General features: G+C 34.6%; 1 protein-coding gene across 1 annotated transcript in view; it reads left to right on the top strand.

Moving 5' to 3' along the window:
* LOC129223394 (glutamine synthetase-like) overlaps nucleotides 1–17,938 on the top strand; it is a 68,512-nt gene that overhangs the window by 42,964 nt on the left and 7,610 nt on the right. Inside the window, exons 4-6 of the mRNA XM_054857986.1 lie at nucleotides 6,345–6,537; nucleotides 9,262–9,423; nucleotides 12,303–12,449. Coding sequence (XP_054713961.1) covers nucleotides 6,345–6,537; nucleotides 9,262–9,423; nucleotides 12,303–12,449 — 502 coding nt within the window. The remainder of the gene's footprint in view (nucleotides 1–6,344; nucleotides 6,538–9,261; nucleotides 9,424–12,302; nucleotides 12,450–17,938) is intronic.

Here is a 17,938-nt window from a genome sequence, read left to right as displayed (position 1 = left end):
TTTTCCATTTAAACGGAACTTTAATGTAATTAATGGTTTTTATTATTATTTATGCTGATTGAACACTTACTCATTATCCAAACAACCAGCAGATCGCCAAAATTTTTGCAGAAAGATTTCCGTAGCTGATGCATTTGGCAGTTTTTTCAACGTTGCTGTTTTTGAAGCCGAAGACTACGTCATAATGTTTCTCAGCTTTCACCATGTAAACAAAATATCGCCAATCAAAGAATTTTCAAAAGACTTTTTTTACTGTGTTAAATAATCCAGCAACTAAATTAGGCAAATCCATAAACAGCACAAAAACTTCCATTAATTTTCCTTTTTGCACAATTTCAAACAATCACCAAATTTTATTACTTATTTTGGTAACATTTCGGATGAAACTGTTTAGCGCCATTTTATGGTGACCAAAAATATCTCAGCATCTGGCGACGATATCTCTGTAACGAAAATTAATATCATATCGTTTTACAAAGTAAGGAAAGAATGGGGGAGCATCATCGAAGGTACCCCGAAACGACTTTCGCAAATTCGGTAAAATCGCACCAAGAGCCACAATGATTGAAATCTCCCGAAATAACTAAAGCAAGTATAAGGGGATTACGAGCGCAGCTACTTTTTTTTTAATCACTTCGTACTTCATTAGCCATACAGAGAAGGTTTTAGACTCCGTGTTAAAAAAAAAGTATCAACAGATTAATCTTTTTAAACATGAGAAGATTAATTTCATGTTTTTTTAAATTTGCATATGCTTAAATATAGTGCTTTCGGTTCTAAATCAATACTACTTTGTTCTTTATACTTATTGCTATTTTAGTTTTATGGGTAAGGAAGAAACTCGATTTTTAATCACGTCAAAAAGATGTGTTTTAAATTCTTTCACTTAAAACAGAAAACAAAAGCAAGTAACGATTTTTTCTAATAATTATTACTGACCCAGGCAACGCCGGGTATTTTTGCTAGTATAGAATAATTATTATTTTACTTTTTAAAGCAGATTTAAAATACGGCAAAGCCTTTATTCTGCGATTGGTAACCGAATTCATTGTTGGCCGACAAGGAAATTAAAAGCAATGATTAAAAATTTTTATCTGTTGCCAGTTTCTATTTGTTAACAAATAAAATACTTGTATAATTGATTTTCAACACCGTAAGGCTTTCAAAAGGATTTTCAGTTTCTTTTGATTCTACATTGCGACCCAGTCGGGGTTTTTTAAAATTTTTTATTTTAAAAAATAATTTTTAGTCTTGTTTAAAAGCTTGGTTTGTTCAGAAATTAAATTTTAATATCAGCAGTATTAATTTTGTCGACGTTTCTCAAGCAGATTCGGAACTCCAGCGCTTGAATACGCTACCTTGCGGTGATTTACAAAACTGCCGATGAAACTAAAACATTGCCACGTTGCGTTCCACGTGTGTCTGTTGACGTAAACACAGGCAGTTTGTTCTGAGTATTTATTAACGCAATCGATGAGTCTTAGTTTGCTTTCAGCTACAGAAATTAATTCGTCCCTTAGTAGTATTCTCGAGCTTCTCAAAATAATGTTAGTTTTCCTTATTTCCTTCTAAAATATGAGTTGATTGAAAATAGTGAAAGCGAAAAATGGATTAACAATCTTGGATAACGTTATACAAGGCAAAAAATTTTATTGTTTTGTATGAATTTGTAAGAATATGAGTTTTTTTTAATCTTAAATTAATTTAACTAACCATATTTTACTGCAGCATTTAGTTGGAATGGACGGTATGCAAAATAATTTCTTGAATATATTATCGTAGAACAGAATGCAAAATCTTTCACCGAGAAAGAATTTACTTTATTCCTTTTATTCTCAGCTGAAAGGTTTCGCCAAATTTGTTTAGGGTTATAGTTTTAGTATTGTGCGAGCAAAGTAGCCTTGGCGAGATTTCGCGTTTTTAGTTAAACCATTTTTAATTTTTATCATGAGTGGAATAAAATGGTAGTAAGATTACAGAATTCGATAAGTAAAAAGAAATAATGGTCAATCAACTGAAAAGAAAACTACCACCATATATCCGTAAGAATTCTGTAGATGATTTGCATAACTTGACATAATTAAATCGTAACTCAGAAATTAGAAAAATCGAAACAGAAAAATTTTAAATTAACCGATTCGGGAATTCGAGAGAAATAACTCAGCAACAAATGCAAAACAATAAGCGCTAGCCAAGCAAGGCAAAGAAGTATCATCTTCTTTCAATAATAATTTGTAATGTCATATTGAATTTTCTAGCATTAATTGTTGTTCTTGTCAGGCCACAATTATTATTTAGTTTTATCAAGAATTGATAAATATCGAATTCAACATCGTGGAAATGGCTGCTTAGAACTACGAACTACGTAGTTTGCATTAATCTTTGAAGTTTAGTAATGCTTCTTGAATTCTCATTTCTTTCTACGTGGGCCAGAATATCCACAAAACTTTGAAAATTAATTTACAAAGAATAAAGCGAAAAATATCATACATACGAACAAAAATCACAACACTTTTAGCATTTTCTTCGTTACCACATGCGTTTGTTTTAGTTTTCAAGTCGGCCATTAGACAGTGACTGCAGTGCCCCCTATAGTTCGTTGGAGTTGCGAATAAGTGATTGTTTGTTTTGATTACTTGAACGAAACATTTTCAAAACCAAGTGTTCCTTGTTATCATATCCCCCTCCCCCAGCTTGCACAGGTTCCCGAAAGTTACACAAGTTAAAATGGTTGTCTGAATGAACTATTACGAATATGTCGATTTTGTGTGAACACATTTGTGTGGAGAGAAAGAAAAAGAGAAAGAAAATGCTATTTAGAATTTCCGAAACGAAAATAATAAACTTCCGTGAAAATTTTGAGATATTTAACAACAGTTCCTCCTTTTTATTCTAAAAATACATTTCCAGACGTCACCGTGTTTGTATGCTTTACCCGTAAACCTTTTTACAGCAGCGTTTGGATGTTTTTTAAAGACCCTTAGCTATATTTTTGTTTGTGTGAAAAGAAATTAAATGCGAAATGATGCCAAGGCGTTTTCACCACCAAGTTAGTCGCGTTCGTTATGCTTGAATTTGAAAAATCGTCATTAAGTTTCATTTTTTATTCAAAATCAAAAACTATAAAGAAAGAAATGAAAAAAGAGGGGGGGAGCTTGTTAAAATAGCCTTGTGTTGTGTATTAAGCAATTCTGGGTTTATGATGCCTCTTAGAAAATTTGGCACCGATGAATAACTCGAAGAGTTTCTTCAGAATTCAGGAGGATCTCTAGAGTTTAGACGAAGTTAGTATTAAATTTCGCAAAAATGATTAATTTTGTGAAATTTACTCTTTTGTTAAGATCTATCGAACAAAATCTGAAGAATTTAAATTTCTATATGTCTAAATAAAAGAACAACGATAAATTTATCAGCATCAAAACCATTGAGTAAAATTATATTTCCTTACTGGTGCATACGGGCTACTTTGGATCACTTTTTCATCTTTTCCCACTGATTTTGCTACTATTCCCATTTCTAAGCTGTACTAACCTTTTTTACAAATCTAGAGTACGCTTGATTTTATTTTTAAACAGTTATCATTTTATCATAACAGTTATCACTTATCATTATACAAGTGTTATTTCTCTTTTGAGCAATCACGATTGCTTATTGCTTTCATTTGACTGTTTTAATGTGCTATCATTTTATTTTCCCGCCAGCACCCTCCGCAGCATCACCGTCGACCGGCTCCTCACGATGCTGCTCCTCTAACGAAAGCCATCTCCAGGTTGCGTCAATATCCTACACTTACACGCATACATAAACGCACGTACACACAAACACATACATACGCCTACACACATACATACAGACACCTATACATACACACACAACTACCCACACACTCATGCCTGCACACAGACACAACACATACACATCCCCCCCCCCACCACAAACACTCATACACACAACTACCCACACACTCATACCTGCACACAGACACAAACACACACGCCTACATACACACACACACAACACATACACATCCCCCCCCTCACCACAAACACTCATACACACAACTACCCACACACTCATACCCGCACACAGACACAAACACACACGCCTACATACACACACACACACGTGATTGCGAAAAATATAATTTGAATTTCAGATGTCAAAATTCAAATTAATTTTTAATTTTTTTAAATTTGTTTTTTATTTGGGAGTGTGTTACCCTTACCCTTTCGTTTTGTTTACTTTTGCCCAAGATTGTACTCCCTGTTAAAAATCACTGTATAACTAATTAGAGCCAAAGAAAGACTTATTTACTATTTGAAAGAGAAATACTGTTATATGAAGTTTGAGCCACAGATATTTGTTTTGATAAAAGTTTTAAAATGAGTGTATCTTTATATGCCTGGTTATTGTCTTACAAATTGCCGACGGAAAGCAGTCATCTTTTCATTAGTATGAGCCCTTTCCATTGTACAACAACAACATTTCTCAAACTTTTCAGAAAATTTTCCGTAACTTTTAAGAAGTAGATGCAATGAGTTGACTTCTTTGTTACCACCAACAACTAACTTCCAATGGGGTCGTTTCCAAAATTTTAAAAGTATTTTTTTCTGAAAGAGCATGCTTCAAAACATAGGATCTGGCCATTTTTAAAATAATTTGTTTAAGTTTAATATTTTAAAAAAATAATTCAAATCGGCGCGCTTTTAATGTTTTATGCTTCTGTCCGCTGGCATCACAAATGATGAAATGCCATTCTGTGTTACCATTCACAGAGCAAAATATTTAATTCGCATCTTTACTCAGATGTATTGGCAACGATGTGGTTGATAGCAAGCGTAGAGCGCAATTTTAATTCGCTTCTTGGTTATCATATCGTGGAATCGCAGGAGAAAGATGCGGCAAAGTGCATCATTTTTGACGTCATCAAGACCACGCCTTGTTTCAAAAATCGGACATTTTAAAAAATTAATTAAAAAACAACTGTTGAGAAAATGAAAGTATTTTCTGGGTCCATGTAATTTCTTTTGCTTATTCTATCAATTTCAGTGACAAAAAGTACTACTTTTGACTGAAGGAAACAACCCCATTCCTCTTTATCCTCCGTTGTAAAAACCATGCCACTGTGGCCCGATGAAATTAAGCCTGTAATCACCCTCTTTATCTGAGGATGAGAGTTCCCAGTTTTCTTGTGATTTTCCTGTTCAGAGTTTTACTTTTAGCTTTTCTTTTCCGAATTCCTCTGACGAATTTCTTCAAGTTTTTATGCTGAGCCAAACCCGGTCGTAATTTTCAGGTTTAGAGAGCTGTTATCATTGTGAAAATTTTGAATATAAACCATAACGGAAATGAAAAGTAAAAATATATCCCTCCCCCCCCCTTTTTTTTTTGAGTTGCTTAGTTTTGCAGCCATACGCGTCATATATTTTTTTTATGACAAAACGATAAAATGAGCTTGTGAATCCTTCTCCATTAAAAAGGAAAAAATCTTAGTGTTTTTCCTTTTTAACGGAAAAGTGTCAGTGTTTTTATATCTCCCAGATTCCAATTGAAAAAAGAAAAGAATTTCATGAAAAATGTACGTTTGTTTTTGAAAATACGTCAATGATCTTGGTTAAGTATTTCTCTTTAAATACCTACTGTTCGTTTTGGAAAAAAAATGTGTGTGGAGGGAGGTTTTTTTTATTAAGTAATTGAAATTTAATTAATTAATAATTAAAATTTAATTATTAATTAAAATTTTATTAATTACATTTTTATTAATTAATTAATTCTTTTTAAATTTTAAAGGTGGTTAGATAAAATGTCTTTGTTATTTGTGTAATAATATAAGTAAAATTAATAAATATTAAAAGTAAGTATTTTTTTCAATAATATCGATATTCACTGGCGCCAACTTATGTTTTTTTTTAAGGGAGAAAGGGGGCGAGGGGCGATAGGTTCCGTCAACGTCTAGAGGGGGACGATGGGATCAAAAAGGTTGGGAACGACTGAACTAAACCATTTTGCCGATTGATTTACTGTTTAATCCATGCCATTCGCTTGAGAGTTTGCTGTTTTATCCGCAAAACAAAAAATTAAAAACTCGAAATTTGACTTTCTATCTTCTTTCTGTCAGCTTCTAAATGATTCTGTTAGTGCTTCTAATTTTTCCGTTCTTGCAACGCTTTTAGAAACTTTGCAAATCAACCTGTACGCAGTTTATAAAATTGAGAACCCAACAATATGAGCTTAAATTTTTCAAGCATACTGAAATTGAGACCAGGCTAGAGAGACTGTAGCTCTAGTCTGTGTTTTGGAATTTCAGGTTTCGGTATTGCCATCTAATTGGAATTCATTTGCAGGTAACGCTGCGCGAAATGGCTAACTCCACCATGTCTTCTAACTGCCTGTTGAACAAGCAGACGACTCAGAAATACTTGAGCCTACCCCAGCCCGACGACCAGATCCAGGTGATGTACGTGTGGATCGACGGAACCGGAGAACAGTTGCGAGCCAAAACCAGGACCGTGAACTTGGTACCTAAAACAGCCGAAGGTAAGCTTCACTGTGACTGTAGCTTGCACTGAAAAATATTTGACGGTACAGTAGAACTCCAGGGGCCTCCGTGGCTCTGTGGTAGAAGCTTCGTCTTCTAAGCCGGAGGTCGTGGGTTCGATGCCCGCCGGTGCCCTGGGTGTTATTTCCTTGTCTTGTGTTGTAAATCTTTCCTGTGTGTGCCAGGAGGCAAGGCGCTTGGCAAGCAGTCCTCTACTGTCCGGCTCTGGCAAGTTGAGCTCCCTGCGCCTAACACGTCCTCTTCTTACTGATTGCTCTCCCTTGAAAGAAATGGGCTTGCTTAAGGCCATAGCTCAACTTCTCAGAGATGGACAGTATGTATGTGAAACTGTTTACTGTCCGTTCTCGAAAGCAAAGACTAGCACTCGGGATAGATTCCATTTTAAAAAGGGGCAATAGATTGAGGATGGGCACTTTCCGCTCGCATTAGCTATCTCTGTCTTTTTCGATGCTACTGTCCAACCATGGATTGCTTGGAATTTTCAAACGTCCAGATAAGAGGAATCTATGTGAATAAGGGGGAAAAGTACAAATTTGATGCGCGTATTCCGCTCATTTGAATGAGACTCTGCTTCTTAAAAAGCTGAGATCGGTAAAAAATAATAGATTCGTCCATTTCCGGCTGTAAAACGGATGTTTGTCTTTCCATACAATCCGTGGTCAGACAGTACTTTGGAAGAACTGCTGAACACGTCATTTTGCATCTTTTACTTTCGGATTTCCTTCCCTATTTTGATAAAATCAGATTAGACCTGACGCATGCGCAAATTGGTGTAAGGTCTTGGCTAACGAAACAGTAGCTTCTAAATAAATAAATAAACAGTAGGACCCCAATTATCCGAATCAATTGGGACCGGAGCTCATTCGTATAGTGAAAAATTCGAAAAATTGGATTTTCTCTGAAAAAAAGCCTTTTTTTTTTGTTTAATCATATTATGCAGGTTAAAAATGTTATTTATTGTACACTAATGCACCATTGCAAACTTTGATGTCTCCCAAAAGTTATTTATTTTATCTGCCATTTCAGAATCTGCAAGATGTCATTCATTTCATGAGCCCTTACTCTTTGATGTCTCCGAAACGCCATTCGTTTCATGTACCATTTGGAGACTCATTGATGTATCAGAGACATCATTCAGGTGGAGTGCCATTCAGAATAACGTCTCCGAGACATAATTTTATCACGAGGGGTTTAAAGCTGCTGTTATTACAATCCAAATGTTGAAGCAACTTGTAGCAGCAGCAGTAGCATGGCATTTTCGCTTTCTGCTACGATTTAAAAGCATCCTGGAATTGCACTTCCAATTATTTAAATTTTGATGCAACTTGAAAATTCTCACCATAAAATCTGCTTATTGTTTTACCTTGTAGCTCCTAAAAGAACTTTTTCCGCATAGCAAAAGCATTCCTTCTAACCCTGAAACAAGTTAAAAGCTTTTCTAATTTATTTTTTTCCCCCCCATGAATATAGAGTAACAGCCCAGTAATTGGCATGTCACCACTGATTGGCACTTCCAACAAAAATGTCTCAAAATAAAATTTATATCCAAAACTTTAAAAGTAGAAGGCTATATACCAACTTGAATGTACATTTACTTTACCGATTATAACTTCCATTCATGTTACTAAATGGTAGCAGTGGCTAGAAACGAGAAACAATTGTGGCTTCTGTCAAATTAGCCATTTTTGTTGGAAAAGCTTCTTCTCTGGCTTAAGGGGGCATGCATTAAAATCTAACTTGAAATATATTTTGCATTTTGGTTGTTTCAAGTTTTGTTTACTAGAAAGGTGTTACTTTGAGTGGGTAGAAGTATATTTTTGTCCCTTTTTGGATTTTTCAAGTTATGATTAATGTCATTTATGGGTTCTTCAGTTTCGCTGGTCCCCAGTAATTGGCACATGTGCTTATAGTCAATAATGTGTTGTGCAATGTGTCACTAGTTTGATTTCTGATACTTTTGCAGCAACAATATTATACAGGTTCTACTTTTGATTTGAATTCTACGGAATCTACTGCTAAATTTTTAAGAGAAATTAAAAAAAAAAAAAAAAAAAGATATTGCGAATGTAAAGAATCGTTTCACTTTTTATGGTCCCTTAGAATCATCGAGTTAATGTTCCTTTTTCTGTGGAAACAGCTATAATTTGTAAAATCAAAACTGAATACCAACTGATAAAACAGCAATAATCTCGATATTTTTTTCCCCATGTAAAACTCCAACTTTATTTTTATTTCTCTGAAATACTTTTTCAACGTCAAAATGTGTGATTTAGCATTAATTTATGTAAAATTACCTACTTTAAATTAATATTAATAATGTTTCTTATGATGATAAAATTTGTATGTAATCTAAAAGTGAAAAATAAAGTGATTTTCCAGTTCTATTAACATGTGCCAATCACTGGATCACACGGTGTCATACACTGGGGTATCAGGTGCCAATTACTGTTGATTTTGGTCACTTTTTATACATATATTTTTATAAAAGTATCTTTTCAAATATTTTTGCTTTTAGTAAACTAAATAGGTGCACAGATGTGCATTCTTTAATGCAAAAATATTTGTAAGTGAATATTTTTTTTTTCTAAGTAATGAAAACAGAAATAAGTTTAAGGACAAACTCCCTAAGTGCCAATTACAGGGGTCGTTACCCTATCTTGAAACTTCATGTTTTATAATGCGACCGTTTTTTGTTCTTCTAGAGTTGCCCATCTGGAATTTCGACGGTTCCAGCACGTATCAGGCAGAGGGTTCGAATTCTGACATCTACCTGCATCCTGTGGCTCTCTACAACGATCCATTCCGAGTTGGCAACAACAAATTGGTGCTCTGCGAGACTTACAAATACAACCACAAGCCCACTGGTAAGTCTATTTTGCTGTAGACAGATGACTGTTGGCGCCCTCAGAGACTCCAACCTAACAAATTGCATGGTTCATCGGTTTTAAACGCTCTGATAAATATGAGCAAGTGGGTTCATGAGGAACTTCATTCAAATATAAAATAACTGATTTAAAAAAAAAAAAAAAAATGCCAAGCACTTTTCATAATGCACTCAAAAGGACAAAATAATTTTTCTGGGTCAGGAAGGACAATACAAGAATTCCTGTAGTTTTCGAAAATTCCAAGAAAATGACACCACAAACAAAGAAAAGTGCGGCTCAAGTCATGAAGATAATTTCTCTTTTATCATTATCTAGCTTTCAATCATAACTTTGAATGTTGAAACATGCATATTTTTCTTATTAGGAAAGTTTGGTTTGAAATGACTAGAACCGCACTTTTCTTTGTTGTGTCATTTTCTTGAAATTTTCGAAAACTACAGGAATTCTTAAATTGCTCTTTCTGACCCAGAAAAATTATTTTGTCCTTTTGAGTGCACTATGAAAAGTGTTGGTATTTTAAAAAAAAAATCTGTTATTTTAATCTTTTTAGTGTCAGTGTATTTCAGAAATAGAATAATTTTACCCTCACGAAACGTCACCTTATTTTTTCATATAAATGCTCGTTACTAAAAGGGAAAAAACCTAGATACATGTATAAAACTTTAAGCAGTTGGCACTAATATTGAATCCTTGTTCCTCTCTAGGATTTATGCTCGCTCATTTCATGCTAACTTCAGAAAAGCCTTGATTCAAAATTTTCATTATTTGTAACAATGGGTTTTATATATAAACATTTAATAGGGAAATTACATGAAATTTGCTGTTTTCCATCCTAACTGAAATAATTATTTTATTTTAGAATTTTAATTTTCAGCTCTAAGATGCACCTTCAGATTAAGCAAATCATTCAGTGAAATCCCGAAGTCTCTAAGTGGTCTAGTTGCAGACATATAAGCAAAACCAGGCCTCAGATTTCTCCGTGTCAATCAGGCCAAGTAAAATGAAAGTGCTTAAAAAAAAAAAAAAAAGAAGAATGCATAGTACACAAACATAAATGCTAATCAGTTACAAATTTTGCCTCATTTGTAACAAAAAACATAAACATTTTGTCAACAGCAAATGTTCGTTACACTTTGCACAAAAACAATATAGAGTAACATGGCAATGTTATGAATAACAACCAGTAGCACTCTACTTGTAACGACGCTACTGTAGTTGCTTCTTTTTTTAGTACTTTGTAGAGCGAACTATTTTTTTTAGAAAAAGAGTAGTGAATAGTGAAATACAAAAAAAGTAGTAGTTTCTAACGATTTCTGGAAACTAGTTTTAAAATAAAGAAGCAAGGTTCAAACGAATTTGACTGTGCGAATCTTACGCCACGCGAGTGCATCAGCAGATTCAATGAGAAATATGACTCATGAAAGTACGAGCTGACCTCAGATACATCATTTTGATACTATGCGTTCTATCTGCTTGACGCCATTTGTTTGGCATTGTAATTTTCATATTTTCCCGAATATTCGCATTGAGCGTGAGTTAGAAAGAAAAAAATAAGCAATAACTGCCAATTTAGTCGTACTTTTGTATTTTCTTGACAACCAAGAATGTCTCGTGGATGAACGTTTTATATTTCAATGGAATTGTTCCAATATTCACCAAACATGGAAGCTATAGTAAATGTTATAGAAGAGATGATTTGAACTACCCTTGCCGGCTTACAATAAATATTACAGTGTTGTAGAAAAGTATGAAAACGGTTTTTTTTCGTTTCACTATCAATAGCGTAACTATGGGGTCTAGCGCCCCTGGCGAACTAAAAAATTGCGCCAACCCCCTCAGGGTCGCCCACATGGGAAATCGCCGGAGGTCATTGTGACCTCAAAAAATTTTTTTTTGGAGAGGGGGGGGGGACATTTTGATTAATTGATTCGACAAATAGGAGTAACATTGTAATTTTTTTTCTTATTTTCTTTTTTAAAATTGTTTTCAATGATGCCCAATGTTCTTTCTCACTAGATGTTGTATATGTGTTTATATATATTTTATATATATATACCCCCTCTAGTTCTTTTTCTTGCGAGGTTTTTTTTTTTGAGCAATCACGATTGCTTATTGCTTTTATTTGACTGTTTTGATGTCCTTTGATTTTATTTTCCCACTGCCACCCTCCGCACTATCAGCGTCGACTGGCTCCTCACGATGCTGCTAATATAGTGAAAGCCGTCTCCAGGTTGCATTCATGTCCTACACACACGCGCATACATACACAACAACACACACACAAACACACACACAAACACACATACAAACACACATACACACACACATACATACAGACACCTACACATACACACACAAAAACAGACACAAAACTACCCACACATTCATGCCTGCACAGAGACACAAACACATATGCCTACACACACATACACATACCCCTACACACAAACACACATACCCCCACACACGAACACACACGCCTACATTCACACACTCGTGATTGCGAAAAACATAATTTGAATTTAAGATGTCAAAATTCAAATTAATTTTTTAAATTTTTTTATACATTTTTTTAAAGCTTTTTCAAATTATTTGATTAAAAAAAAAACGGTCGAAATGCCGCCCCCTTGGCTAAAGCCACTCCTGCCAACCCCTAGTTACGCTGCTGTTCACTACTTTCGCTCACACTAATTGATTAAAGAGACGTGAAGACTTCCACATTTCATGCATTCTACAAGTATAACTGAAACGGCCATTCCGAAAAGTCAACATATTAACATAATGATTTGAGTACATTCGTATTCTTAGTGAAGTAGTTGCAATTTTCAAAGTAACCACATCTTTTTTTGTCGATGCAGAATCGAACAAACGCCGCACTTGCGTCGAACTGATGGACAAGGTGAAGGATGAGAAACCCTGGTTCGGCATCGAACAAGAATATACCCTTCTGGACTGTGATAAACACCCCTTCGGTTGGCCGAAGAACGGATTCCCAGGACCCCAAGGTGAGTGTCCTGCTCAGTATCATTGACCGAAATTCCAAACTTGTTGCTCTCATCTTCTTTATCTTCGCTTACTAATAATAAAGCTGAAAGTATCTCTGCCTGTCAGGATCTCTCTCTGTCCGGATCTCTGTGACGCGCCTAGACCGTTCAGCCGATTTTCATGAAATTCGGCACAAAGTTAGCTTGTAGCATGGGGTGTGCACCTCGAAGCGACGTTTCGAAAATTCGATGTGGTTCTTTTTCTACTCCAATTTTAAAAACAAAATTATCATAAGATGGACGAGTAAATTACGAAATTATCATAACTTGGAACCGTAACATTAGGCACAAGCCAATTGGCGAGAAAATTCACTATACATTTTTTGTAAATATACAGGCGAACCAAAAGACGTTTTAATTTTCTATTAAGGGCAAAGCCGTGCGGATACCACTAGTTACTAATAACAAAGCCGAATGTCTGGATTTCTGTCTGGATGTCTTTGACGCGCATAGCGCCTAGACCATTCGGCCGATTTTCATGAAATTTGGCACGGAATCAGTTTGTAGCTTGGGGGTGTGCACCTCGAAGTGATTTTTCGAAAATTCGATTTTTTTTCCCTCTATGCCAATTTTAAAAACATTTTACCGAGCAAATTATCATAATGTGGACTAGCAAATTATCATAACGCGGGAGAACAAATTACCATAACATGGACGAGCAAATTACAATAGCGTGGGCGAGCAAATGAACCTAGTAAATTGGCGAAAAATTCATCATCTATTTTTTGTAAATATGCACGCTAACCAAATGACCTTTTAATTTTCTACTACGGGCAAAGCTGTGCGGTACCGCTAGTTTTAAATTAAAACTGCTTTTAAATTCTTGAAGCTAATTAAAATTATCAGGGCTTCTCAGTCGGAGTCGCTTAAAAATGTACCGATTTTGACTTTTTTTTTTTAATTTTTAAGGCCTTTTCTTACATTAAAAAAAAATAATAGAACCGAAAAATCTATTCCATTTAGCATCATAAATGTTCTTTACTTTGCGAAGTAGTACAGACTTCTGGAAAACTACTAGAGAGGGGAAAAAATCCGTTTCCAAGGTACTTGGAACTCCTTGGATTTTCTACATCCATCTTGGAATTACTTCTGAATCTAAACTATCACAATTTCCATCATGTTTGCAATTTTTAGATGAAGAAATCATTTCAGTTTGCTGACAAAATGCAGGAATAACTTTGGCTTCCAGTTGTAATCTCGCGGGAAAAATCAAGCAGTTTTTCGAAAAATCAAGAATTTAGTTTTATTTTATTTATTTATACTTAATTTTTATTTTAGCGCTAGGATCACAATGACAATATGAGCCAGCACTGAAGCGGCTTGTTTTATTCGTTTGGAAAAAATTCTCCCCCCCCCCGCCAAGCTCTCTTTCGTATCTATTCTGTAAGCGCAATCTGTGTAAACAGACGGCTCTGAATAGGATTGATTTCTGATGAATAACATGCAGATCTAAACCGCCAAATAAGTCATTAGTTAATGGGGTTTAAAATGGGTCCTGAAAATACTTGCATTTTCCCAACAGTTATTTTTTAATTGATTTTTTTAAATGTCCAATTTTTCAAACAAGGCGTGGTCTTGATGACGTCACAAATGATGCATTTTGGCGCATCTTTCTACAGCGTTTCCACGTTATGACAATCAAGAAGCGAATTAAATACTGCGCTTGCTATCAACCCTATCGTTGCCAATACACATGAGTAAAGATGCGAATTAAATATTTTGCTCTGTGAATGGCATTTCATCATCTCTGATGTCTTCGGCAGAAATATAAACAATGAAACGCACCGATTTAAGTATTTTTTTAAAATATTAAATTTAAGGAAATTATTTAAAAATGGTCAGATCCTACTAAAATATGCTCTTTCAGAAAAAATACTTTTAAATTTTTGGAAACTACCCCATTGCTGAAATAAACGTGCTTACGATCGAATTGTGCGGTTTGAAAAACTTTTGATTTTGCGATCGCGTAAAGGGTTCGTTTCACGATTTCGGTTTTTTGCTGATCGTTGCTTTTATTCAGAATTATTATGAATAAAATTTGGCTATCGAATTGACTGTACCTTTCTTACAGTCGTTATTTTAAAAGGAAGTTCGTCCAGACGAGTTTATCCCCCCCCCCCATGTCAACATCAATTTTCTAGCAACAGCTTATCTCTCTCTCAGTTGTCTCAAGCTTCAAATAAATTCTATAAAATCACCAGAAAAGCATTAATATACGTTAGTTTATTGGAGGGGAGCGGAATAATTTCTGTCAAAAAAGGGGTGAGGCGCAGGTACAACACGTGTAAAAGCAGCTGTAAATAAAATTAATTAAAATTTGAAAACTAGATAAAAATAAATTTGAATGTACAAATGAAAATAAATTGTCAAAAAAGCAACATGTGTCATTCCCTCCTTTAATTCCATTAATTATTATAATTCGATTTTCGTTGCGACCCCCTCCCCTCATTACTTTTCTCTCCCTGAAGTGCAGCTAATTCCAGACATCCGTTTAATTCTATTCATCAAAAAAAAAAAAAAAAAAAATCACACCATCTTTTTGCTTCAACAATAATCGAGACTACAACATGAATAAATAGTGCGACGAGGGCAAATAGTTTTCCCTGCTTCGAAACATAGTCCAGGATCTGAAGGGGGTTGAGCATACATGGAAAGGCTGACGCAATATTATTTCTGATTATTGTTACAGGCACGATGGTGATTATGAAACCACATGTCGTCGCCCCTCTGGGTGGTCGACAACCCTGGGGGAGGGGGGAAAGCAGTGGAGGAACCGTTTTCTAAAACACTCATAACTCGCGAACTATTTGAGATAAAACACTGAAAAAAGTGGCAATCGACGCAACAAAACAAGTGCTTCATAAAAGCTAAATATAATTATGGACCTATCTTTGTTGGTTTCTGAGTAAAATTCCATTTTTCGCAAACAAGCAAAATTTTTGAATAAAATGCGCAAAACAAACTTTTTTGACCAAAATAAATTCCGAATCAAAATTGCTTGATTTTTTTTTTCAAATAATGTCCAAAATATCATTATTCAGTTTGTTCAAATCATTTAAGTACTGTTAACGCGTTGAAAAACAAAATGACAGTAGCAAGCTCGAACACGATTTGCATTATAGTTCAGGATCTGAAGGGGTATTTTTAATATGCATGGAAGACTTGACGCAAAACTATTTCTGATTAATGTCACAGGCACTATAGTGAATATGAAACCACATGTCTTCGCCCCCTCCCTGGATGGTTGACAACCCCGGGGGAGGGGGGAAAGCAGTGGGGGGAGCCGTTTGCTAAAACACTCATAACTCGTGAACTATTTGAAATAAAACACTGAAAAAAGTGGCAAAAGATGCAACAGAACAAGGACTTGAAAAACCTAAATATGTTTTTGGTCTTATCTTTGTTGGTTTTTAATTAAAATTCCTTTTTTAGCAGCCATGCAAAAATTTTGAATAAAATACAAAAAGCTTTTTTTTGTCGAAGATAAGTTCTTTTTTAAAATTATTTAACCGTTTAGGGAATCAATAAAACCTGAAATGTCATTATTCAGTTTGTTTAAAACTACTTAATTATTACCAACGTGAGCGTTAAAAAGCGAAATAGAAAATGCAAGCACTTGCCTAAGTTAGCGCATTGAACAAAACCGCAGTATGCTAAGGAGAAAAAAATAGCCTTATTATCCTTATGACGAACTATTCATTCTTCAGTTTACAAACTTATTCTAATTGCAAAGTATTTAACTATGGCTTTAATTTTGTTACATACTGCTTTAAATTTGAGAGGACTAGGGAACCAGGCCCAGAGTAGTTTCAATTCAAATATAATTTTAATTTATTTCTATTAATTTGTGTTTTCAATTTGCACAAAAGAGTATTGCGGGTACTGTTTTGCGGATATTGCTTTTTATAATTTACTCAACAAAGAACAATGAAACAAAAAATAATATGTACTAAATCAATATAAAAAATGAGAAGCTTGAGCTTTTATGAAAACGAATATAAAATTATACACTAGAGTTCTAAGAAAACTAATTAAATAAAATTAGTAAAATAATGCGCATTAAAAAGTAATTGTAGAATATCAATATGCATACATAAAGCATTAATATATCAGAAATTCTGAAAGCTGGATCATACTCTTTTTTGTTGACTTGTAATTGTTCTATTGAATCGTTCTCTTCTGAGTATTTTGTAGTTTATGGGTTTTTGCTTTAGCCTTAAAAGCACAGTATTTACAGCAAGATGAATTATTAATAAAACAATTACAAGATTATTTACAGCTTTTTCCTGCGCAGGGTGGAATTAAACTATCTGGTAACACTGGCTGCATCATAAGGTGTGGGGCTTTATTGATTTATTTTCATTCAAGTGAAACCCAAACTTGGTTACATCTAAAGGCACTGCTAAGGTACAGGGGAATTGATTCAATAGTACAGTATTGAGCAATACTTCTTAGCACATGTTGGAAAAAATTGCAGGAGCATGGTAAAGAGCTGATATTATATTTATTTCTGATGGAAATGACAAGAAATTATTGTAATGTACTTTCCGGAACTTCTGGTTTTCAAGTTATGAAAACGACAGTGAGATGTAACGATCGTGTTTAAGGTCCACTCGTGTAGTTTGACAACTGGAGAGAAAATTTTATTATTTTTCATTTGGAGACCTGCAAAATCTTTGCTACATTTGAAAGTAGTTTGGGACATTATGGAGCAGAGTCATTCATTCTATCGATAACTTGAACTTTGTTCTTAAAATAGGGTGCTTCTTCCAGAGTTTTGCTGCAAGAAGTATCATTTTCAATTACATTCACGAAATCGGACCTCACGCTTTGCTTCAGTGAGCCATTCTGATGAACCTAACCTAGCATTGGGCTTATTGTATGGGAATGATTTTTAGATGTACTAACGTCACTTTTGAGCTAACGTTTCCCAGGTTAAATGTTTTTTTGGTTTTCTTTTGCTGTTTTGCTGTGGCTATTGAAGACATTGCCATTGCAGGACTTCTCTGGATAAGAGACTATTCACATTTTCTTGAACGTTCCACTGAAATTTTCATGCTGCTTATGTGGCAATAGCCTCGCTCACTATGTTTCATAACTCAGGTGTAAAATCTGCAAAAGGGTTATCCTGATCATTTATCCTTTCCGTAATTACTTCGTACTTGCAAACTTGCATGTTTTAATTTTTAAAAAAGTCCCATTGTGACATATACTAAGCAGATATAATGCGTTAAAGGTTAAGTAATTACTTAACTGGGACATTGTTTTGATAATATTACGAAATAAAACCACCAAAACAGGAGAGCCACAAAATTTACTTTGGTTTATGTCGAGTCTTCAAGGTACATTCCGCAAACTTGTTTTTTTTTTTTTTTTCCTTTTGTGAATTACCTCAAATGCTTTTTGAGCTTGCTTTTATTTCACTTTTCAATGCTTTGATAATATTTAAG

The sequence above is a fragment of the Uloborus diversus genome, chromosome 5, assembly GCF_026930045.1.
Source record: "Uloborus diversus isolate 005 chromosome 5, Udiv.v.3.1, whole genome shotgun sequence".
NCBI lineage: Eukaryota > Metazoa > Arthropoda > Arachnida > Araneae > Uloboridae > Uloborus > Uloborus diversus.
The sequence above is the reverse complement of the archived record's forward strand: the minus strand, read 5'-3'. Positions and strand labels throughout refer to the sequence as shown.